The sequence below is a fragment of the Amblyraja radiata genome, chromosome 7, assembly GCF_010909765.2.
Source record: "Amblyraja radiata isolate CabotCenter1 chromosome 7, sAmbRad1.1.pri, whole genome shotgun sequence".
NCBI lineage: Eukaryota > Metazoa > Chordata > Chondrichthyes > Rajiformes > Rajidae > Amblyraja > Amblyraja radiata.
In genome coordinates, this window is record NC_045962.1 from 16,706,949 (window position 1) to 16,732,438 (window position 25,490).

General features: G+C 43.3%; 1 protein-coding gene across 2 annotated transcripts in view; it reads right to left on the reverse strand.

Moving 5' to 3' along the window:
* pms1 (PMS1 homolog 1, mismatch repair system component) overlaps nucleotides 1–25,490 on the reverse strand; it is a 96,462-nt gene that overhangs the window by 29,655 nt on the left and 41,317 nt on the right. For both annotated transcript variants that reach the window (XM_033023771.1, XM_033023772.1), the window contains 3 exons: nucleotides 12,098–12,220; nucleotides 10,531–10,677; nucleotides 6,279–7,129 (listed from right to left, as the gene is read on the reverse strand). In XM_033023771.1, the coding sequence (XP_032879662.1) occupies nucleotides 6,279–7,129; nucleotides 10,531–10,677; nucleotides 12,098–12,220 (1,121 nt within the window). The remainder of the gene's footprint in view (nucleotides 1–6,278; nucleotides 7,130–10,530; nucleotides 10,678–12,097; nucleotides 12,221–25,490) is intronic.

The following is a 25,490-nucleotide window of genomic DNA, read 5'->3' on the forward strand; positions in this document are numbered from 1 at the left end:
ATTGTAAACGAGATTACTTCTCACACTTCCCTTCCCCCAATTTCTGTTTTGTGAAAAGCACCAAGTAATGTGTCATGGTAAAATAACTTCACGGGTCAGAAGCCCACTGAGGATGAAGAACAATCAGTGCATGACATCAGGAATAGCAGCATAATGGATATCTAACCGAAGGGTACCAGAAATTTATTTGCATGATCTAATGTGACAGGGATTATAAATTTTGGAAAATACATGGTGAGAAAATAACATGTCATAAACTAATAACCAAAAACATCTGTAACGTATGCACGTTTGCAAAATTAGTCACATTTAGGTGCTTTAAATAAAATGTAATTCTACATCGTTACAAAGTGCGTCCACAAAACAAATAGCCGAAGCCATCTTGTGGGAAGCTGCGGTATCGCAGACTTTTTGGAGTTCACAATTCACGCAGATAGGCTTTCTTTGAGCTAGAAAAAGCAGTAATGGTCATAAACGTGTAAATGGTTGCAATGCTGGCAGAGTTCACCAGTGTTCAAAAGGGAACTGCAGATGCTGGAATATCGAAGGTACACAAAATTGCTGGGGAAACTCAGCGGGTGCAGCAGCATCTATGGAGCGAAGGAAATAGGCGACGTTTCGGGCCGAAACCCTTCTTCAGACTGAGTTCACCAGTGGCGGGTCCAAATTTGTCACAACACTTTGGAGGGCATAACTCAGCCAAAGAGGGAAGATTTTTTTCCTGTGCATGGATCACTTTCCTTTGCATTGGAATTCCCCGCGGTCCTTACGAATACCATCAATCAGCAAAATTGGAAACTATTTTGTACTGTACCATGCAGAGATGAAACGTAGCCCAATACATCCTAAAGGTTAGCGCCAGACATCCCAGACATGCCCTCATTTTGAGTTTAGAAGGTTGAGGGGGGACCTCATTGAAACTTACAGAATCATGAAAGGCATAGAGTGGATGTGGAAAGGATATTTCCACTGGTGGGAAAGTCATAGCATCACAATTAAAGGGTGCTCTTTTAGAAAGGAGGTGAGGATGAACTTCTTTAGTCAGAAGGTAGTTAATCTGTGGAACTCATTGCCATAGTGGGCTGTGGGGGCCAAGTCAGCGGATATTTTTAAGGCAGAAATAGCAAATTCTTGATTAGAACAGGTGTGAAGAATTATGGGGAGAAGGCAGGAAAATTAGATTAGGAGGCAGAGATCAGCCATGATTGAATAGTGGAGTAGACTCGATGGGCTGAATGTGCTAATTCTACTCCTATAATGTGAATGTGACATGTAGAACATTAATTGTATATCTCTAAACCTCTCCCTTGCAGCATTCGAGTTGCCCTGGCATCCGGGGTTTAAATCCAGGTGACGTTTTGGGCATCAAGTGCTACAGATGATAAACTGGATGAACATGAGAAATGCAGCCTCTCCTCTTCAAGTAGACGTATGCTTCGACTGGTTGATATTGACGGACTCAGATTCCTCACTGAGATATAGACCCATGTTCCAGGCCTGTACAGAGTGGAAGTGGAAAGGATGTTTCCACGAGTGGGAGAGTCTATGAACAGAGGCCATAGAAAGGACTTGAGAAAGAATACCTTTAGTCAAAGTATAAGAAATTGTGGAATTTATTGCCACAGATGGTTGTGGAGACCAAGTCAACAGATATTTTTAAGGCGGAGATCGACAGACTCTTGGTTAATACAGGTGTCTGTGGTTATGGGGAGAAGACATGAGAATGGAGTTAAGAGGGAAAGGTAGATCATCCACGATTGAATGGCGGGGTAGACTTGATGGGCCGAATGCCCTAATTCCATTCCTATCACTTATGAACTCATGATTGTGGGGGTGAATTCACAGGCACTGTGCCTCATGCCTTAACTGGGCATTCTCTCGTTTTGGAAACACAAGTGGCAGAGTTGTTTGCTGTGCAAATGTTTCTTTTCAGTCCAGACTGGGACTCAGCGATCTGCTACTTCCCAAATCTAAGCGCAGTTTCCCTGGACGCCTGGTTTGATTCCCTCCATTCCACTTTCTGCTCTGCCACAGATCACATCTTTTGTCACTCTGACCAAGGTAGTTCCCCTCATGTGGAAACAAGGAAATGTTGATACTGGTTTGCAAAACAAGAAACAAAGTGCTGAAGTAACTAAGCGGGTTAGGCAGCATCCCTGGAGAACATGGACAGGTGACTTTCGGGTCGGGACCCTTCTTCAGACTGATTGTAGGGCAGAGGGGGTAACTTACTGAGTTACTCCAGCATTTTGTGTCCTTTTTAAAAAAAAGTTTCCTTCATATTGTCCTTGACCTTTCTGTAGTCTTGGACATACTTGACCGCCTCACCTTCTCCACCAGTTCCCTCCCCACTGTCCTCCATCTATGTGAGAATGAACTTGCTCAGAAATTATCATTAGCCTTTTCCCCTGGTGTCCCGCCAAGGCTATGTCAGGAATATGGCAATGCAACATGTGAGGACTATGATGTTACTTCCATCACAGAGCAAGTTGAATGTAGGCAGTTCAGACAACTGAACATTTGGGGTATAGAACTTTAAAGGCATGACGGAAGTGGCATGGGAATGTGGATAGATGCAGAAGAAGCAGCAGCATTGCAATACTGATTAAGAAATCCATTATAGGTTACACTCGCTTGACCTATGGACGCCCGTACGTACAAATGAGCGGCGACAACTGGGGGCCGAGCAGAGCTGGGAGTGCTGAGCAGACTCACTGGCTCACTTGCTCAAATTCCTCCTCATCTCCTTTCTAAAGGCTGGAGAGATTGTCTGATTAAAGAAAATCCCAAAGCAGTTTTATGTATAGTCAGGACAAGTGGCCAACCAGGGAAAGAGTAGGATCAAAACAACAATGAGTGTATGGAACCAATCGACATAGGTGATGTTTTAAATTAACAAATCTCATCTATATTCTCTCGGGAGAAGGACTTTGTTGTTGGAGAATTCAGAAAGAGGGACTGAAATTCTAGAACATGTCATCCTTAAAAGGGGGCTGCTATTGGAGGTTTTAGTGGGTTTAAAGGCAGATATACCTTTAGGGCCTGATGGGATGTAACCCAGGTTGCTATGGAATACAAAGGAAGAAATTGTTGGAGTCCTGATGTGTCTTGGTAATTCAGGTGCTTGACTAGATGTTTGTTACATGTTGAAAGAGTACACGTCCCCACCGCCTTCTCAGGCAGTACCTTCCAGATTCCAAATACTTCTGGGTGAAAAATGTATTTTGTATTTCTATGCACATCTCAATCCTCTGATGGCCTGGTCCAATTAGTGTAGATATAGCCGAGCAGGAGAGCAGAACACCCAGGTTTTGAAGAAGTGTCCCGATCTGAAGCATCACCTACCTATATTCTCCAGGGGTTTTCCTGACCTGCTGAGTGAAGGGCCTGTCCCACTTAGGCGACTTTTCAGGCGAGTGCAGGAGACTCTGCGCTCACCACATGGTCACCACATGTTCGTTGATGGTCTCAGGTGAGTCTCCTTCATGGTCGCGAGGAGTTCCCGCATTCTGGGAACTAGTCGCGGCCTCAAATTTTCTGCAACCAAAAATTGGTCACCATGGAGAAAATCCTGTAGTCATAGGTGCAGTTGTAGTGGGGTCGCCATGTAGTTATGGGTAGTCGAGATAGTTGTAGGTAGTTAATCGCCTTTGCTGACTGGTCATTTTCGTTGGCTCATTGGGGAAATAAAACGCAAGCAGGAGTTTTCAGAACCAAGGATAACTGACCGGTAATGTTAAATGTCCGCCGAACTTCACAGCTGTGTATCTCTGGCTTATTTAAAGTTGTCTCCACTCCTTCTCCCCCCTTTTAAAGGACTTACCGCACACTGTGCTAGCCGTCTTAATTACACCACCAACCTTCCTGTTCATCGCGGTGTGTGTCTGTATCACCTTAGCTTTGTACTGTGTGAATTTCAGACAGCGCTCCCCCGCTTGCCCTGGCCCTTGCCTTTGCGATGTGTGTGCGCGTGTGTGTTCCACTCTGACAGTCGCCGTTCCAGTTCCCGGTTTTTCAAGCGACTGTCCGCTGAAAAATCTCCTAAGTGGGACAGGCCCATGACGCCAGCACTTAGTGTTTTTTATAAACCAGCATCTGCAGTAACTTGCATCTACAGTGCAGATCGACACATTATGCAAGGACTGAGAATTAAATTTGGAACCCCTCCTAGTCCTTATAGTTCAGTCACACATTTGTACATTGAATGACAATAGACAATAGGTGCAGGAGCAGGCCATTTGGCCCATCGAGCCAGCACCGCCATTCAATGTGATCATGGCTGATCATCCCCAATCAGTACCCCGTTCCTGCCTTCTCCCCATATCCCTTGACTCCGCTATTTTTAAGAGCCCTATCTAGCTCTCTCTTGAAAGCATCCAGAGAACCTGCCTCCACCGCCCTCTGAGGCAGAGAATTCCACAGACTCACCATTCTCTGTGAGAAAAAGTGTTTCCTCGTCTCCGTTCTAAATGGCTTACTCCTTATTCTTAAACTGTGGCCCCTGGTTCTGGACTCCCGCAACATCGGGAACATGTTTCTGGCCTCTAGTGTGTCCAAGCCCTTAACAATCTATGTTATCTGAATTATTATCTTAATATCTGAATGACAAGGGTGGTTAGATTTCGGAGTTAAAACTCAAGAAAATAGAATCTGGAGTAGGCCACAAGGTGACTCGAAACTGCGACATTTAATACCACCATGTCGGATCTGTGCATTTTTAGTTCCTCCTCTGAAGATCACCATAATCTGCAATCCCCCTAATCTTTCTCATGTTTATCTACGTCCACTTCAGATGTTTCCATTGGGTCGCCACAATGTTCTGAGGCAGAGACTGCAAAATCTTGGCATTTTATATACAATTTACAGCTTCCATTTCATTCACTATATTTTATCTGATAGAGCTATCCACCCTAATCCCACGTTCCAGCTGTGCTGCTGCAGGTAAGAATTTCATTGTTCTGTTTAGGGACATATGACAATAAAACACTCTTGACAGTCTTGGCTCACAGCTTTGTGGCTTGCACTATTTCAAATTAATGCTCAAATATTACGCTTCTCAACGATCATTCCATAAACTAGGGCATTGTCCAATTCACCTCTACCCCATTGCAGACATTGGACTTTATCTATGGAACTGGTGCACTACAATGTTGTGAACTATATTGTGCACTATATCTTTGCCATTGCTCTACCTATTGTGCTCGAGTTTGGTTTCAGTTTTATAGATACAGCATGGAAACAGGCCCTTTGGCCCACACAGTCGGTGCTGACCTTCGATCACCTGTACATTAGTTCTATGTCCTACATACTGGGAGCAATTTACAAAAGCCAATTAACCTGCAAACCTGTTAGTCTTTGGGATGTGGGAGGAAACCGGAGCACTTGGAGAAAACCCACGCGGTCACAGGGAGAAGATACAAACTGAACACAGACAGCACCTGAGGTCAGGATTGAACTCGTGTCTCTGACGCTGTGAGGCAGCAGCTCTACCGCTGCACCACTGTGCTGCTCGTAGAGTTAGAGTATTAGCTGATTTGATTGGATAACAAAGCTATTCACTGTACCTCAGTGCACATGGCAATAATAAATCTAAACTCCTTATTAAATGTAAATTGCTGCCGCCCTTTTATGTACTGGATCCCAAACCGTCACTAGACATGGGGGGAAAAATGTACTTGGGTCTTTTCCTTATGTCGCTAATAGCAAATATATTGGAAATGCAGTTCATTTTAGTTTGATATAAAATTAAAAAGGCGATCCTGTCGAAAAAATAGTTTGCCACCACTTACTAATGTACAATCATGGACAGAGAGCAAATGTGAGCTTTGTCAGGGACATCCGTGTCCCATGAACAAATAAATAAAAAAGCTTTAAAATTAATCTGTTTCGTGAATCACATTCAACAAAATCTGGTTTCATAAAAAGCATACGGAATAAAACTCCTGACTCCCAAAAGGACAACAGGTCATTCATTTAGAATTAAATTTTGCTCAAATGTCCTGGAAAACCTATAATCACTTCATTATATAGAAATAAGCTTGACGGGAAAAAGTAAATGGAAAATGTAAGACGTACACTAAAACAATTAATTGCAGAAGTCTGGAGAAGATGTGCGTAATATATTAAACAATACAGCCTGCATGGCATCTCTAACATGCCAAATTAATTTTCCGCTTTATCTTTCAAATATTAATGGGATTTACTCTCTGCGCCCAATGAGTCACAGAGAATGGAAACAATTGGGTTATGAGGTCAAAAGGTTTAATCCGGAAACTTACTTTTTTTTCTCATCCTCATTCAGATTTTTCCACATCTCTTCAAGTTTCATGCTAACATCTTGCAGATTAGCTCTTGGATTCTCTGCTAATAGTTTGGGTCGAGTTTCTTGCGTGAATAGGGCAGAAGCTGACAGAGACTTTTTGACAGTGCGATTGCTGATCAAGTCGTACAATGTGATCTGCCCAATTTTATGCTGCACCACATTAGAAGGATTTGTACTCTGACTGCTGCTTGGGTTATTATCGGTGGGATTGTGCTGGTTTGTTTCATTACAAGTTATCTGCTCTTGATCATCTTTGTCTTGGGGTACTAAAAGCTTCACGGGTGCAAATGTCTGCTCAGTAGAATCTTTCATCACACCCTTACTCCAGTCATCAGCAGTTAGTTCATTGGGATCCTTTGCAGCCAAGATCTGTTCATTTAATGGCGCAGGTACTAAGGATGAATAACTAGCAATTTCACTTTTGCCATTTGGTTGGCCCTTTGAAAGAATGTAGTCGTCAACTAATGCAAATGTCACGTCAACATCCGGCACAAAAGTTGATTGCATGTTCTCAGAAGACAGAGGTTTCTCTCTGGACGTGGTCTCAACTATATTTCCATCAACACTCACCATTTTATCAACTGTGGCATTTGAAATATTGTTTGCAAAAGTGATGTTTTCAGGGCAAGTATTCACGGCGTCAGCAACCAGAGAACTTTCTGTTGTTGTTAAGGTACCATAGTTCTTTGTTTTGTTACTGCCAGCGAGTCCAGTTTGTGATAAACATTCAGGGGATGGGTCCTCAGGTTTAGGAAGTTGTCCATAAACTGAAATCAACACCTTCTCAATCATAGACAAGATGGTTTCCTGGTAGGTGAACAAACATAATGAGACTTTGTAGAGAGCAGCATTGAGGATAAATATAGATCTCATGAATATAGATTAGATTTTCAGTAGTCCCAAAAATTAGAACAAAAGCAACAACAGGTTCAAAAGTGCGGCACGGTGGCGTAGTGGTAGAGCCACTGCTTTACAGCGCCAGTGACTTGGGTTTGATCTCAATTATGGGTGCTGGTTGTACGGAGTTTGTATGTTCTCCCCGTGACCTGCGTGGGTTTTCCCGAGATCTTTGGTTTCCTCTCACACTCCAAAAACGTACAGGTGTGTAGATTAATTGGCTTGGTATGAATGTGAATTGTCCCTAGTGTGTGTAGGAAGGTGTTAGTGTGCAGGAATCGCTAGTTGGTGCGGACTCGGCGGGCCGAAGAGCCTGTTTCAGTGCTGTATCTCTAAACTACTCTAAACTAAAATGCAGAGAGATCTAGTTGGCCTGGATCGTAATTCACAAAATCCTTTGCAAGTAGGAAAGGTTACTAAATGCATTCATACAAAAGTAGGGTGGTTTTGCTTCAGCTGTATAGGCTATTGGTGTGATCATAACTAGAGTAGTGTGTGCATTATTAGGCTTCACATTTAAGGCAGAATGTTTATGCTTTGGAAGCGGTTCAATGAAATGTTACTGAACCAATGTCTGGGAAGCGTGGGCTGCCTTAGGAGGAGAGATTGGACAGGTCTGCATCTACTGGAGTTTAGAAGATTAAAAGTCGACTAGATTGAAACATATTGCATCCTGAATGGATGCTTCCTCTTGTGGCAGAACCTGGAACTATGGGCTCATTAGACATTTAAGAAAGAGATGAGGTGGAATTTTATTTTGGGAATTATTGATCTTTGGAAGTAACTACCACAATATGTGGTTAATGCAAAGTCACTGAATATTTTTAAGACAGGGGTGAATAGATCCCTGATAAGCAATAGTGTGAAAGGTGGATGGGAAGAAGGTATTGAGGACCAAATGGATCAGCCATCTTCTTGCAAGTTGAGGGCTTGAGGGGTCGGAAAGCTTACTCTTGCTCATAACTTTAAATGTTGGAAGATGGTTATATCCTTTCCAAATGTGAGTGGTTTCAGTTCAAAACTTATTCTCTGCAGCAAGTAAACCCGTCGGTCTTCCCACCAGTCACTTCCCAACCAAATTGTCTGGGCCAATGGGAAACCACACACTGCTTGGATATGGTTTCCATGGCCAGCCAGAGGTCTGTTGAGGGAGTGTTCTTGCTATTGAGGGAGTGCAGCGTAGTTTCACAAGGTTAATTCCCGGGATGGCGGGACTGTCACATGCTGAGAGAATGGAACGGCTGGGCTTGTATACTCTGGAATTTAGAAGGCTGAGAGGGGATCTTATTGAAACATATAAGATTATTAAGGGTTTGGACACTCTGGAGGCAGGAACCATGTTCCTGATGTTGGGGGAGTCCGGAACCAGGGGCTACAGTTTAAGAATAAGGGGGTAAGCCATTTAGAACAGAGACGAGGAAACACTTTTTCATACAAAGAGTTGTGAGTGTAGAATTCTCTGCCTCAGAGGGCGGTTCTCTGGATACTTTCAAGATAGGGCTCTAAAAAGTTGGTGGAGTAAGGGGATGTGGGGGAAGGCAGGAACGGGGTACTGATGGTGGATGATCAGCTATAATCACATTGAATGGCGGTGCTGGCTCGAAGGGCTGAATGGCCTACTCCCGCACCTATTGTCTATTGACTACATTGCTGAATTAGAGGTTGCATCACCCTCCGTCCTACAAGGCAATGGAAGAACCTAATTATTTCAGAAGGAAAGAAACCTCTGTTGCTCAGCAACATCAAGTTGTTTGACAGACTTGTTCTTCCTCAGATTTGAGATGGACGTAGAGAGAGTGACCTCCAGGTGTAATCATTTGTGAGTCCTGGATACAGTCCAAAAAGTCCCTCAAATCCTTCACAGGTGAATCAAAGCTAAGTTTAGCTCTTCCATTATCTCTTTTCTTCTCTCTCTAGAACACATGCAAATTTCTCATCAGCAGCCACACTCATGCTCAATAACTCTAAGTGGTGTATAATAACCATAGTTTAAGGCTAGGCACAAGGTTTTTGAGGAGTGATGGTGGTGGAAATGAGAAGCTAAACTTGTGGTTCAAACTGAGCTGCAGCAAATGTGTGGTCCTTCTACTGGGTCTCTGGCACTATCTTATTAATAATCAGAAAACACATAGCCTACTTTATTGGGTTGTTACACATAGGTACATACCTTCTGTACAATTTCCTTACAGGATCCCAATGTCCCATTTCTGCAAGTTGCAGAAAGGTCAGCATAGGATAATGAACAGAGCACAGGTCCACAGAGATAGCAAGGGATGTTGGTGACCACCTGAAAGTTGTGATTATTCTCAAATGCACGCACAATGCATGAAGAGCAGGCCAACCAGTAGGCCAATAACATGGGGTTTGGCAGTGACACAGCAGCTAGTGGAGGTGGATGGTGTCAGATGCACTCTTCCCCATTTCTCAGTATCATGCCGACTAGACAAGGTCAGTGAGTTGTAATAGTGATGTGGGCAATAGGGTCATGTTCTTGGGAAGAGCATAGTTCTAAAGAGCAATAAGTCAACTGGCAAAATGACTCTGACCCTTGACTGACACTCGGTGTTAATCAGTAATGTACAAATATCCTTCCCATTCCTACACAGACCTTTCTGTCCTCGGTCTCCTCCATTGTCAGAGTGAGGCTAAACGCAAATTGGAGGAACAGCATCTCATATTTCGCTTGGGCAGCTTACAGCCCAGTGGTATGAATATTGATTTCTCTCACTTCAGGTAGCCCTGGTATCCCTCTCTCTCCATCCCTCCCCCACCCATCACACTCGCTTCTCGTTTTCACCCCACAAACAGCTAACAATGGCCAGTTTCCTTTATCATCGCTACTTTTTTGCATATCTTTCATTCATTGTTCTTTATCTTTCTACATCATCGTTTATATCTCTCGTTTCCCTTACATCTAACCAGTCTGAAGAAGGGTCTCAACCCGAAACGTCACCCATTCCTTCTCTCCAGAGATGCTGCCTGTCCCGCTGAGTTACTTCAGCTTTTTGTGTCTATCTTATAATTAGAATTGCATGCCTGATTCATGTGCTCCCTGCATCTACAAGACAAATTTGAATCAGATCCAGTCTGTAGCAGTCAGGTGAAACCATATGATGTCAACAAATTTTACTATTGTCAACATTGTACTCACCTAGAATTGTAATGCTGTGCAAATTACTACATTGTGTATTCTATTATTATAGGTTATGGATTGACATTGTTGAAAACTTGAACATGCCAATTGTGTTGCACTTCAATCATTATTTCAGCTATTTGTAACAGTCCAATGAGACATTTTTAAGTTGTCTTACCTTGTTACGAAACATTATTTGAGTTTTATCAGGCGTTAAATTGACATCTACCACAGAGGCTGGAACCAAGATATTTAAGGAGAAAATTGGATAACGTGCATGCGATGAATCCTTCAGGCATTTGGCGCTGTAATACTGTCGGACTAACTGCAAAATTAAAGCAAACAGATAGTTTAAAATAAATCTTTGCTGGACAACCTGTGCAATAATAAAGTTGGACCAGAGTGCTAAAAACTTTATCTTTATTTTTTCAACATTTAATATTTAGCAAAACAAGTTTACAAAACCTTGGCCTTTCACTAAAATGCTCCAACAAGTGGAACAAAGACCAGATGTTAAAATTAGTCTAATGTTGTCATCCTTGTGCAAATGATGTTGGGTCAAGTCCTTTCCATGCAAAATTACTTAATCCCTCAATGTAATGTAATGGCAGTGGCAAAAGGTGGCAACACTTGTGTACTGCCGAGGTGAGCTCGGCTACACGATTTTACCAGGTTGTCTCAAAACAAAGCATTTCACTGCACTTAGGCACATGTGACAATAAAGTATCATGGAATTATGTGAATTTCAGAATGTTGGATTCTCAGTTTTAAGATCCAGTCTGCATCTCAAACAAACACTAAATAAACATCATATAATCTGTTTATTGAACCGTTACTGCACCTAAAAGATGAAGACAAATTAATTCACTGTAAAAGTAAAGGAGGTGAATGATGAAACGTTTAGGAATTGGTTTGGCATTTGTGCCCGGAATGTCACCCTGCAGCTTTAAATAATTAGACATATCTTTTGAAATAAAAAGGATCAAATAATAGATATGTGATTTACATACAACTAAATATTGACCAACCTATCACTGTCTAGGTAGAAAATGAAAGATTACATTAAAATATCAGTGCAACTCTGATAAACCCCCCCTATCTAATCAATTTACCCTCACATCTGTGTTTGATTATAGCATTTCATGGGTATTTTAATCTTTTACAGCAATAAGATACCAAAAAAACTGATTAGATTTTACTGGAACTACATAATATCTACAATATCTGTTGCAAAAATAATAAGCAACTTCAACTTTACTGAGTTAATGTTTTCTAAATCACAAACATTTGGGATTAGTCTTCAGGATAAATACAGAAACTGCAGCCGATTAATTTCAAACTTGGGACAGTTCAACTTCCAACAAAATCTAAAACACCATCTGTAACATGTCCCGTCTTGATGTATTTTTATGCATAATTAAATCATAAAGTTTTGGTTTAAGATTCTGAAAAAAAAAATGCTGGTAACATCCACATGGTTACTGCTGAAGTGAAGTTTGCATGTGAAATACAATTCCACTAAGAATAGCAAGAAGATTCAATCTACACTTTAGCTCCATAAGTCGACATGCAAATAATAAAAATGACCATGATCTGATGCCAAGATTTGCTTTATACATTGCTGATAATGCTGTAGCACAAACTATACAATATTATTGAACTGCATTATATTAAGATAATAAATATTCTTCAAGTGCATTTATTACATACTAAAACAATGAGGTAAAGCAAAGTTGTTCATCTACCTTTAAGATTTCCTTGTGCTGGACAGGTCTGGAGTTTACAGAGATAAAACTTCTCTCAGGGCTGGTGAGGCTCGTTGAAGAGGGATTAGAACCCGGCTTGGGAAGAAAACCACTGAGGAACATCTATGAGTAGAAGAAACCGCACACATATTTAATAAATGCACTGTTATCACAACATAATGCTTTAAAGCAGAAACTCATTTTATAATAACTGTCCACCAAGAGCTATCTGAATCCCATGTCCTACAATAGAGACTTCCCCTTCATTTGGGGAAAGCAAACAAAAACACATCCAAGAGGGACCAATTATCTAAGGTAGACAATGGAGAGAAGGAATGGGTGACATTGAGCCTTCTTCAGTCTGATGTCAGGGGAGTGGGTGGTACATAGATAAGGAAGTGTATAGATAAGGAAGTGCAAGTTGCAAAAACAGGACCAAGTTAATGGAGGTCAAGGAAAATGTAGAATAGATCATTGGAAGGTAACAACAAAGCAAACAGAGATAAAATGTAGACGGAGACAGTAGGACGAGTTGGAGAACTGGGAAGGGGGAGAGGATGGAGAGAGAAGGAAAGCAAGGGCTACTTGAAGTTAGAGAAGTCAATGTTCATACCGCTGGGGTGCACCAATTGTCTAATTCCCTCTGAGGAATATAGCCTGCCTAGCAAGTTCAGAATGGCAAGGTGGAAAAGCTGCATCTTCTATATATGTAAAAAATGTGCATAATGCCAAAAAAGGAACAAAGTCAAAATATTGCATTAACCTAATATCCTGACACGCATGTGCCTTATGTATTTGCAAACAGTTACGTGTCATTTTACAGAATTATGAGCTAGATAATGACTGCGTTTTTATATGTATCAGCAGTACAATTTTAAATTCCCATAAAGATACCACTGATCAATATCGACCACAACATTTTCTCTTATATTGTTTTGCTCACGATAGCATTATTTGAGAATTTTCCAAATTGAGCAAATCAGTATCTGTCTACATTGGTCGTAATTGCCACATTTTTCTACCATATGCTTGAATGCTGGAATGTATGCAAGGCAAAGGGTAAAGGCAAAAAAAATATTTACTGAGTAAACACGAAGGTCAGAATGAAAACATCTGTCAGAAGTGATAAATTAGATTTTATGAACCAATGGCTTACATTGTGGCCGATACATTCATCGTGAAGGATTTTTTTTAAATAACAGCTGGACTGTCATTTTTTTTGGCCTGCACAAAAGATTTTGTTCAAATTGACCTTCCCCTCTGCTCTTCATCTTCCCCTCTGAGAACTACCCTGCCTTTACACATTGTTTTTACAACTGAAAGGTAAACAATGTGTCACTTAAATTTTGTTTAACAGGTTGCTGTAACCATGACATTCCCATTAAATTTAAATACAGCAAATTAGATTGTTATTAAAGTTGCTCTATATTTAATTTAATAAATTACAAGCTAAAGCTAGTGGCTAACATTAATGTCCAACTCTGGGCAAAAATAAATTGGCGAGCCTAAATAACCGCTGCACACGGTACAAACTAGCTTGGACACCTGGGTAAGTGAATCCTTTTTCGAGGCCAGAGAGAGCAAGTGGCAATTTATAGAATTGGTTTGAGTTGCTGGACTGGCCAAGTACAGATCAAGCATAAACAAATCACAAAGCAATACTAGCTAATAGGTATTAACATTGAAATCTGTTTCCCAACAAATTCAATTGAATATATAAAATCACACATAAAACAATTGTCAAGATAGTCTTTAAAAAGTTTGAAACATATGATTTTTTTATTTAGTTATAAGAAGCAAGAGTATGAGAATATTAGCAAAACAACCAGGTTGATGGTGAATGCAAAGTGTTTTAGGTGGCTACCCTGCTGACAGCTGTGAATATTAACACCTATATCTACTTCTCTCCAATCATCTCTCATGCCCACTACAAGCTCATCTTGCCAATGAGGATAGACACAAAATGCTGGGGTAACTCAGTGGGTCACGCAGCATCTCTGGACAAAAGGAACAGGTGACGTTTCAGGTCGAGACCCTTCTTCAGACTGAGTCAGCGGGGACAGGCCATCTATTACCACTGAGGTGCTGACTATTGAGTTTTCTTTCCTAGCACCCAGACAAGTTGCTAGTGCAAATGGTTCTGCCCCTCTCTTTTCAAATCTGCTGTCATCAACCAACAAGTGGTTACTTACCTACCACACCCCCTCTCCCCATCAAATGGTCTTGCTGCAGCAAGACCATCAACCTTCATCCCTCACTTGATATATTGTAGTATTTGTGTTCCACTGATCATGACTGTGTGGCAGCAGATACCCAGCAATATCTGAGCCGCTGCATAGCGACATCCTGGATTTCAATTCTACTTTATTGTCACGTGTACCTAGTACAATGAAATGCTATGTTTTGCATACAACCCAGTAAAATCATACAGCAGACCTCGCCTAGCGGTATACAAGAGTCACCACATGTCTGGTGCCGACAAAGTAACAAAAATTCTGCGACCATTCCTGTCTTCTGCCTGCCTGCCTGAATGGATGGATGTTGCTTGATGAGATTTAAATGAGGACACACGAGACTGCAGATGCTGGAATCTTGAGCTAAAACCAAAATGCTGGAGGAACTCAGCGGGTCGTGCTGCCCAACCCGTCAAATTCCTCCAGCATTTTGAGATTTGCACAAGTCCAATTGTTAACATCAGCCTCTCATCTTGCTACAGCAGGTAGGAAAGAGAGAGAGAGTGTGTGTGTGTGTGTGTGTGTGTGTGTGTGTGTGTGTGTGTGTGTGTGTGTGTGTGTGTGTGTGTGTGTGTGTGTGTGTGTGTGTGTGTGTGTGTGTGTGTGTGTGTGTGTGTGTGTGTGTGTGTGTGTGTTTTAATGACTGTTGGCAGATCAATTTCCCTCCTGGGATAAATAAAGTTCTATCGTATCGTATGTCTTCAGCACAGAAACCTACTGCCAGACAATTGCAGGCCTTTAATTATTATTTTAATATATTTTTGAAAAGTCACACAATATTACCCCAAAAAAGCTGTTTTTGGTATGCATCTAATTGCCGATGGATGGGTATTTATTTGTCATGCGCACATTTTGTAGCAATTTCAGTGCAGTTGGCATAACCATTTTTCCTATTACCCTATATTAATTGTGCAATCCTTGTTATTTTGTTTACCTTATTCTTTTACAGGATCTGGATATCAACATCATTGCCAACATTTATTCCCCATCCATAACTGCCCCTGAATGGAGCCGAGTCTAGTCATGCATAGGCTATCAGGTAAAAGAGGCAGATTTCTCTCTCACTCTCTCTCTCTCTGAAAATTTGTGAATAGAATGGATTTTTTTTTTAAACCACAGTCTGGTAGTTTCATGGTTACTGTTACTGAGCTTTAACTTGAGATTTATGTCATTATTATCGTAGGACTTAAACATCTCTGGACCAATGGCATAGAATTCTGTGCACAACTACTGGACTACTGTACCATATGTTAGACGAGTATTCTGCTACCATGTAACACTCCATGTTTTCAAATCGCCTTTAAAGAACCACACAAATTCTTGATTTAAAAAAAAAACAACTGCTAGAAAGAAATTTACTGAGAATGTTCTCTCCACTTTTAAAGCAAAGAAAAATGCCAGCAGTGTTGAGTTTTGCTGAAAGAATCCTAGGGGACAAATTGTATAAATTGACAGTACTGCAGGTTAGAGAGCAGTGTCAAAGGTTTCCCAGTAGGGGTAGGACTTCTTTTAAAAAACAAAATTCCAACTTAAAACTATTGGAGGCCAAGTTTTCATATTTATGCTGACTCAATCAATGAAGAGAATCCGAAACAACGTCTGAATCAATTGTTGAAGATTGACCAAATCAGCATTATAACGATGACAATGATTGTATTGATTTAAATTATATTTATACCAAGAAAATGCTTCTAACAATATCAATTGGAATGAAATCGGGCTTTATACTCAACGGATAATTGCATATTTAAGTGGAATGTAGTGCAAATAAATTCATGGATTACCTAACCACTTAGAAATAGGAAATAGAAATGATTTTTCCACAATTCATTATCTTACAAAACCCTTATTAAAAAAAAACATGCCATTAGTAATTGAAAATTAATTAGCTTACACTTGTCACTGTTAATTATTTTTGGAAATAATTGCCAAATTATAAAATAAATGACAGGCTTCAGTGTTTCCATAGTTATTTTTGCAATTAGTGAAGGTCCCATGTTATAGTCAGAACACATTTGTCAGTTCCTAATAACTTATTTTCTAAGCTGCTAAGGAACAGTTGGACTGCTGTGTAGGGATATGCACTTTGGCAGCTTAAGAGCAGAATTTCTGGTGGGTGAGGGGGTTGAAGTTGAAGGCTTGTGAACAATGTTGTTCTTTGAGAAAAGCCATCATGAACAGCCACCACACAACCTCACCAAATAGAAGCAGGTTCCAGCTTTGACCAGCAGCGATCAACCACTGATTGCTCCTGGCACATAAGCCTGCTAGCAGATCTTTAATTCTGGGCAACTTAGTCATTGGGAGTTCAAGCATCATAGCATCTGGGACATATGTGAACAGCCCAAGCAACAGCACATATTTCCAATCAGTCTGACTGAAGAAAGCTTACTGAAGCACACAGTCTCAAGCACAATATCTGTGGAATTCTCTGTCACAGAAGGCAGCAGATGCCAATTCATTGAATGTTTTCAAGAGAGAGTTAGATTTAGCTCTTAGGGCTAAAGAAATCAAGGGGTATGGTGAAAAAGCAGAAACGGGGTACTTATTTTAGATGATCAGCCATGATCATATTAAATCACGGTGCTGGCTCGAAGAGCCAAATGGCCTACTCCTGCACCTATTTTTCTCTGTTCCCATAAGTTAGAATATTTATTTCAATGTCAAAATTGTGTGCAGAAAGTGAAATACAGGTCCACCAAAGATCTTCTGGCAACTGGTCTGCCTCCCCTCTCTGTGATCTGGACAAAATGTCCCCCACCCCCGACCCCGACCCCGGAAGTCCCCCCCGAAAATGTAGCGCCTATGTCGGGTGAGGTGTCTGATCTCTACCTCATCGGAGCTTCTACGCCGATAGTCGGGTCAAATTTGCCCCCTGCGACCGGGCTCTGGAACTCCGGTCTGGCCAAAGCTGGCAGATCTGTTCCCATAACCAACTACCGCGGCCGATCGAATTTGCCGCCCGCGGTCAGAGCCCTGGAACTCCGGCCCAGCCAGCAGACCCATCCCCATAGCCGACTTCAACGGTTGACTTGGTAGGCCGTTACCTCGACCCCTTCAAGGCAAAACAGATCATTCTGAAAGGTTCTGGAACCAATGGTGTGGGAAAAATGGTGGTGGACCTGCAGGGGGAAGGAAATCTGGGACCAATATGTCTGGCTAGAGAATTGGTTAAAGGAAAAGTAACTAAAATTAACAGGTTATTTTCAAGATGGCTGCCTGTTCTCCAAGAACTGCCATTGCAATAGGTCTTGGGCATAATTTACAGAAATAATTTAAAAAAAATGTAATGCATCCCAGCTTGCTGATGGTACCAAGTTAGGATGAGAAGTGAGCCGTTAAGTGGGCATGACAGTAGCAGATGGAGTGCAATGTGGCAAAAATGTGAGGATGTGCATTTCTGTCAGAAGAATTAGAAGAGTGGGATTTTTAAACAGTGGGAATTTTGGAGCTCTGAGGAACACCAAGATCGCACATGCAGTTACAGCAAACAATCAGGAAGACAAATATGGATAGATGGTGGGAATACAAAAGTAAGCCAGTGTTGGGTTTTGATGAACTTAAACTGAGAAAATGATAAAAGAAGAATGAGAAGCATTGAGGAAGTAGGTGCTGAGAAACGGTTCCCTCTGGACAGAAAACCCAAATAAATGGGTATAGTGTCAGGATCAGGGATGGACTATGTAGGAAAGTGAGAAGAAATATCTTTATGCAGAGAGCTGTGAATCTTTGAGACTTTATCTCAGAAGACTGCGGATGTTCAATTATTAAGTGCATTTTTGTAAAGGATTGACAAATTTATGGACAACAATGGAATCAAGAGATGTGTAGACAAGGCAAGGATGCCCACTTGAGACACATGATCAGCTATGATCCTATTGAATAACAGAGCACCCCAGAGCCTCCAGTTCTCATGCTAGAATGATGAGATAAAAGACAACACAAGCTATTTTATTTCATGTTTACAAAATTTATAATCTGAAGGAATAAGACTCCATAGGATGTAAAATTGAAATTTCAGTGCCAAAGAAGCCCAATTTTCCAGCATATTTAATGTATATCTTGTTGTCTCATGGGTGGGTACTGGTACTCTCTGCATACACCACTGTATTTGAATGGTAGATCATTTTGGGCAAATATCCTACCTAGCAAAACATGAAGTTCAGGGAGATATGAAGAGCAGTTTCCTCTTTTCCCCTAACCCCAGGAAAAACCCTGTAGCATTTAATTAAATGGAAGCTCACAACATTGTAATAGGGTTGTGAAATCTTGGTCATAAGGTCATATGGTATAGAAACATAGAAAATAGGTGCAGGAGTAGGCCATTCGGCCCTTCGAGCCTGCACTGCCATTCAATATGATCATGGCTGATCATCCAACTCCTGTACCTGCCTTCTCTCCATACCCCCTGATACCTTTAGCCACAAGGGCCACATCTAACTCCCTCTTAAATATAGCCAATGAACTGGCCTCAACTACCTTCTGTGGCAGAGAATTCCAGAGATTCACCACTCTCTTGGTGAAAAATTTCTCATCTCGGTCCTAAAAGATTTCTCCCTTATCCTTAAACTGTGACCCCTTGTTCTGGACTTCCCCAACATCGGGAACAATCTTCCTGCATCTAGCCTGTCCAACCACATATGAATTTTGTACGTTTCTATAAGATCCCCCCTCAATCTTCTAAATTCTAGCGAGTACAATACAATACAATACAATACAATTTATTGTCATTTGAGCCTCAGTGAGGCTCAAACGAAATTCTGTTTCCACAGCCATACAAACAAAGACAATTCCTAGACATAGACACAATTTAATTCACACAAACATCCATCACAGTGGACCCACTGTGATGGAAGGCAAAGCCTTTTCTCTCCCCTGTTCTCCATGTCTCTCCCGATGTCCAAGCCCCAGGCGGGCGATGATAAGTCCCACGGCCATTTTAGGCCGTGCCGGGCGATTTATGGCCCCGTTCCCGGTCTAAAAGTCACAAAGTTGGAGCCCCCGGCGGGCGCTGGAATGTCCCACGGCCATGAAGCCGCGCCGGGCGATGTACGTCCCCGCTCCAGGTCGTTCCAACCCCGCGACACGGGCTGGAGAAGTCGCGTTGCGGGAGCTCCGGGAAGCGGTCTCTCTCTCCCCCCGGACCCGCGAGCTCCCGATGTCCCAGTCCACCGGACCTGCGGCTGCGTTGCTGGAGCCTCCGAGCCCCAGGAGTCGAGTCGCAGCAGCGAGTCACCACCGCTCCCCACGTTCCGAGGCCGGCCAGCCCCACGATGGTGAGTAGTCCGCAGCTCCGCAGCTCCGCAGTCTCCCGATTCCCCGGGTCGTTCAGGTTGGAGGCCGCTCCACGGTGCTAGGCCCCAAAGACAACGGAGACCCGACAGGGAAAAGGTCGGGTCTCCCGGACAGGGAAGAGATTTTAAACGGTTTCCCCCTCCCCCCCCCTGCCCCCCACATATCTATTAATATATAAAACTCTCGCCCAAAATTCCGAAACGGAACTCCGTCCGGCTGTCACATTTCTTCCATTGATTCCCTGCAACTCCGAAACTGGACGCAGAATCGCCGACGTCTTTTCCATTTCGGTAGAGATTTCACTTTTCTTTCTACGTATCCGCTCCTCATTACATTCCGTCGTGTTTAGGTACACGTTTTTAATCAAATCCTTCCCCCCCCCCCCCCAATATTTCAAAACTGAACTGGCTTCACACCCACAGAACCTTCTCCAGCCCCAGCCCCTGCTGAACGTTCCATCGTGTGATGTCACAATGCCCAATCTTCACATATGTCCAATCGGAATGGATCCATTTACATATGCCTATGCAGGAGCCCAAGCCAATGGTGAACGTTCCATCGTGTGATGTCACAATGCCCAGTGCTCATAGACATCGTTGCCATAGTGACAGTACAGAGAGTCAGATGTGGGCCGAGGAGCCTTCAAGACAACATGAGATGTTCCCATATTGTGTGAAAATATTTACGTCATTCACCCCTGAACCTCGATAAGAACACCACCTGCACATCTTAATTAAATTAGAGAAAAACGGAAAAGAGGTCGGGCATTTACACTTTTAAGGCTCTGTGTGTGTCGAAGCTTCGTGTGTGTGATGCCGCACCGCAAACCCCCCCACCACCCCCCCCACCCGTTGCCGAGACGGACCCGACTTCGACGACTTCAAGATACGATATTTTAAGACGGCAGGGACCCGACTTCGACGACCAAATCTCCCCTGGGGGCTACAGGTAGGGAACGGTCTTTATGCACTTTTCCAACTCTGTGTGTGGGGGTGGTTAGTGTGTGTGAGGCCCCCCCCCCCATTGGGGGCTATTGGGGGCCGCAGGACCGCCCACGTCTTTTCCACTTCGTCAGAGATTTCGCTTTTCTTTCTAAGTATGCGCTCCTCATTACATTCCGTCGTGTTTAAGTACATGTTTTTAATCAAATCCTTCCCCCCCCCCCCCCCAATATTTCAAAACTAAACTGACTTCTCACTCATAGATTCAGCTTCAGCCCCTGCTGAACGTTCCATCGTGTGATGTCACAATGCCCAATGCTCAAAGTCATCGTTGCCATAGAGAGAGTACAGAGAAGGTTCACCAGGCTGATTCCTGGAAATGTCAGAACTTTCATATGAAGAAAGACTGGATAGACTCGCCTTGTACTCGCTAGATTTTAGAAGATTGAGGGGGTATCTTATAGAAACGTTTAAAATGCAGGATGATTGTTCCGGATGTTGGTGAAGACCAGAACAAGGGGTCAAAGTTTAAGGATAAGGGGTAAAGCAGAATCGCCGACATCTTTTCCATTTCGGTAGATATTTCACTTTTCTTTCAAAGTATCCGCTCCTTATTACATTTTGTAGTGTTTACGTATACGTTTTTAATCAAATCCTTCCCCCCCCCCCCAATATTTCAAAACTAAACTGGCTTCACACCCACAGAAGCTTCACCAGCCCCAGCCCCTGCTGAACGTTCCAACGTGTGATGTCACAATTCCCAATGCTCACATACGCAAAAGTGTAATGCCTTCTCCCCCCCCCCCCCCAGTTTTTCAAATACAAACTGGCTTCTCCCCCATACAGGCAGCCATTTCGGTAGACATTTCACTTTCCCTTCCAGCTATCCACTCCTCATTACATTTCGTTATGTTTTTGTCCATTTTTTTCATTAAAACCTTCTCCACCCCCCCCCCCCCCCTCCCCCTCACTCATTTTGTCGCCTCCTGCTGGCCAGCGACCATAACGGCTGCTGGCGCCCGCAGCACAACTTCAAGCGACGCCATTTAAAAACGGCCTTTCGGTGACGGCTCTACTTCGAGGACCACGTCTCCCGTGGGGGCTACGGGTAGGCAACGGCAGTGTTGGGGCATTACACTTTTAAGGCTCTGTGTGTGGGGATGCTTTGTGTGTGTGATGCCGCCCCGCCACACCCCCCCCCCCCCAGCGTTGCCGAGACGGACCCGACTTCGACGACTTCAAGATACGCTATTTTAAGACGGCCGGAACCCGACTTCGACGACCACGTCTCCCCTGGGGGCTACAGGTAGGGAACGGTCTTTATACACTTTTCAAACTCTGTGTGTGGGGGTGGTTAGTGTGTGTGATGCCGCCCCCCACCCCCCCCCCAGTGGGGGCTACGGGTAGGGAACGGCTGCGTTGGGGGATCAGACCCAACGGGTTTGCCATTGGTCGTTGTGTTTAAGTACACGTTTTTAATCAAATCCTAACCCACAACCCCCCAAATATTTCAAAAATAAACTGGCTTCTCACCCATAGAAGCAGCACCAGCCCCAGCCCCTGGTGAACGTTCCATCGTGTGATGTCACAATGCCCAATGCTCAAATACATCGTTGCCATAGAGGGAGTACAGAGAAGGTTCACCAGGCTGATTCCTGGGATGTCAGGACTTTCATATGACGAAAGACTGGATAGACTCGGCTTGTACATGCTAGAATTTAGAAGATTGAGGGGGTATCTTATAGAAACTTACAAAATTCTTAAGGGGTTGGACAGGCTAGATGCAGGAAGATTGATCCAGATGTTGGGGAAGTCCAGAACAAGGGGTCACAGTTTAAGGATAAGGGGTAAATCTTTTAGGACCAAGATGAGAAAAACATTTTTCACACAGAGAGTGGTGAATCTCTGGAATTCACTGGCACAGAAGGTAGTTGAGGCCTGTTCATTGGCTGTATTTAAGAGGGAGTTAGATGTGGTCCTTGTGGCTAAAGGGATCAGGGGGTATGGAGAGAAGGCAGGTACAGGATACTGAGTTGGATGATCAGCCACGATCATATTGAATGGTGGTGCAGGCTCGAAGGGCCGAATGGCCTACTCCTGCACTTAATTTCAATGGTTCTATGTTTCCCTCTCCGCACCCCTCTCCCACCCATCCCTCTCTCCCCCACCCCCTTCCCTCTCTACGCCACCCCCTTCCTCCTACCCCTCTGTCCCTCTTCCATCACTCCCCCTACCCCTCCCCACCTCCCTCCCCACTCTTTCCCCTCTCTCCCCCACCCCTCTCCCCCTCCCTCCCTCCTTCCCTACCTCCCCATCCTCCCCCTCCACCACATCTCTCTCCCCATCCCCCTCTCTCACCCCCTACCCCGCTCTCCTTTCCCTCCCAAATCTGTCCCATTTCGTCCACCTCCTCTCCCCTCCCTCCCCTCTTCACATCCCCCCTCCCTCCCCCCACCTGTGTGTTTGGGGGTTGGTTAATATGAGTTTGATGCCGCAGCCCCCCCTCCCCCCCCCCCCTGCAAAACGCCGTTGGGGAAACAGACCCAACGGGTCTGCACTTGGTCTAGTACACATTTAAAACTAGTATTAAAAAAAAAACACCAACACTACATTTAACTAGATTAAAAAAAAAAAAAAAAAAAATTTTTAAAGACAGACAGGCTGTAGGGGCCGCTGCAACGGGTGAGTCGCGCCACCAACCTACACGCCGAGTCTATCCAGTCTTTCTTCATATGAAAGTCCTGACATCCCAGGAATCAGTCTGGTGAACCTTCTCTGTACTCCCTCTGTGGCAAGAATGTCTTTCCTCAGATTAGGAGACCAAAACTGTACGCAATACTCCAGGTGTGTCTCACCAAGACCCTGTACAACCGCAGTAGAACCTCCCTGCTCCTATACTCAAATCCTTTTGCTATGAATGCTAACATACCATTCGCTTTCTTCACTGCCTGCTGCACCTGCATGCCTACTTTCAATGACTGGTGTACCATGACACCCAGGTCTCGTTGTATCTCCCCTTTTCCTAATCGGCCACCATTCAGATAATAGTCTACTTCCCTGTTTTTACCACCAAAGTGAATAACCTCACATTTATCCACATTATACTGCATCTGCCATGCATTTGCCCACTCACCCAACCTATCCAAGTCACCTTGCAGCCTCCTAGCATCCTCCTCACAGCTAACACTGCCCCCCAGCTTTGTGTCATCCGCAAACGTGGAGATGTTGCATTCAATTCCCTAGTCCAAATCATTAATATATATTGTAAATAGCTGGGGTCCCAGCACTAAGCCTTGCGGTACCCCCCTAGTCACTGCCTGCCATTCAGAAAAGGACCCGTTTACTCCTACTCTTTGTTTCCTGTCTGCCAGCCAGTTCTCTATCCACATCAATACTGAACCCCCAATGCCGTGTGCTTTAAGTTTGTATACTAATCTCTTATGTGGGACCTTGTCGAAAGCTTTCTGAAAGTCCAGATATAGCACATCCACTGGTTCTCCCTCATCCACTCTACTAGTTACATCCTCGAAAAATTATATAAGATTCGTCAGACATGATTTACCTTTCATAGATCCATGCTGACTTTGTCCAATGATTTCACCACTTTCCAAATGTGCTGCTATCCCATCTTTAATAACTGACTCTAGCAGTTTCCCCACTACCGATGTTAGACTAACTGGTCTGTAATTCCCCGTTTTCTCTCTCCCTCCCTTTTTAAAAAGTGGGGTTACATTAGCTACCCTCCAATCCTCAGGAACAACTCCAGAATCTAAAGAGTTTTGAAAAATTATCACTAATGCATCCACTATTTCTGGGACTACTTCCTTAAGTACTCTGGGATGCAGCCTATCTGGCCCTGGGGATTTATCGGCCTTTAATCCATTCAATTTACCTATCAGCACTTCCCGGCTAACCTGGATTCACTCAGTTCCTCCATCTCGTTCGACCCGCGGTCCCCTGCTATTTCCGGCAGGTTATTTATGTCTTCCTTAGTGAAGACAGAACCAAAGTAGTTATTCGATTGGTCTGCCATGTCCTCGTTCCCCATGATCAATTCACCTGCTTCTGACTGCAAGGGGCCTACATTTGTTTTAACTAATCTTTTTCTCTTCACATATCTATAAAAACTTTTGCAGCCAGTTTTTATGTCAGTTTTCTTTCATAATCAATTTTCCCTTTCCTAATTGTCCTTTGTCCTCCTTAGCTGGACTCTGAATTTCTCCCAGTCCTCTGGTAGGCTTCATCTTTTGTTTTGATACTATCCCTGATTTCCCTTGTTATCCACAGATGCACTACCTTCCCTGATTTATTCTTTTGCCAAACTGGGATGAACAATTGTTGTAGTTCATCCATGCAGTCTTTAAATGCCTTCCATTGCATATCCACCGTCAACCCTTTAAGAATCAATTGCCAGTCTATCTTGGTCAATTCACATCTCATACCCTCAAAGTTACCTTTCTTTAAGTTCAGAACCCTTGTTTCTGAATTAATTATGTCACTCTCCATCCTAATGAAGAACTCAACCATATTAAGTCACTCTTGCCCAAGGGGCCACGCACAACAAGACTGCTAACTAACCCTTCCTCATTACCCAGTCTAGAATAGCCTGTTCTCTCGTTGGTTCCTCTACATGTTGGGTTAGAGTATAGGAGTTGAATTAGGCCATTTGGCCCATCAAGTCAACTCTGCCATTCAATCATGGCTGATCTATCTCTCCTAACCCCATTCTCCTGCCTTCTCCCATAACCTCCAACACCTGTACTAATCAAGAATCTATCTATGGTAGACAAATGTGCTGGAGAAACTCAGCGGGTGCAGTAGCATCTATGGAGCGAAGGAAATAGGCAATGTTTCGGGCCGAAACCGTTCTTCAGAAGAAGCCTATTTCCTTCGCTCCATAGATGCTGCTGCACCCGCTGAGTT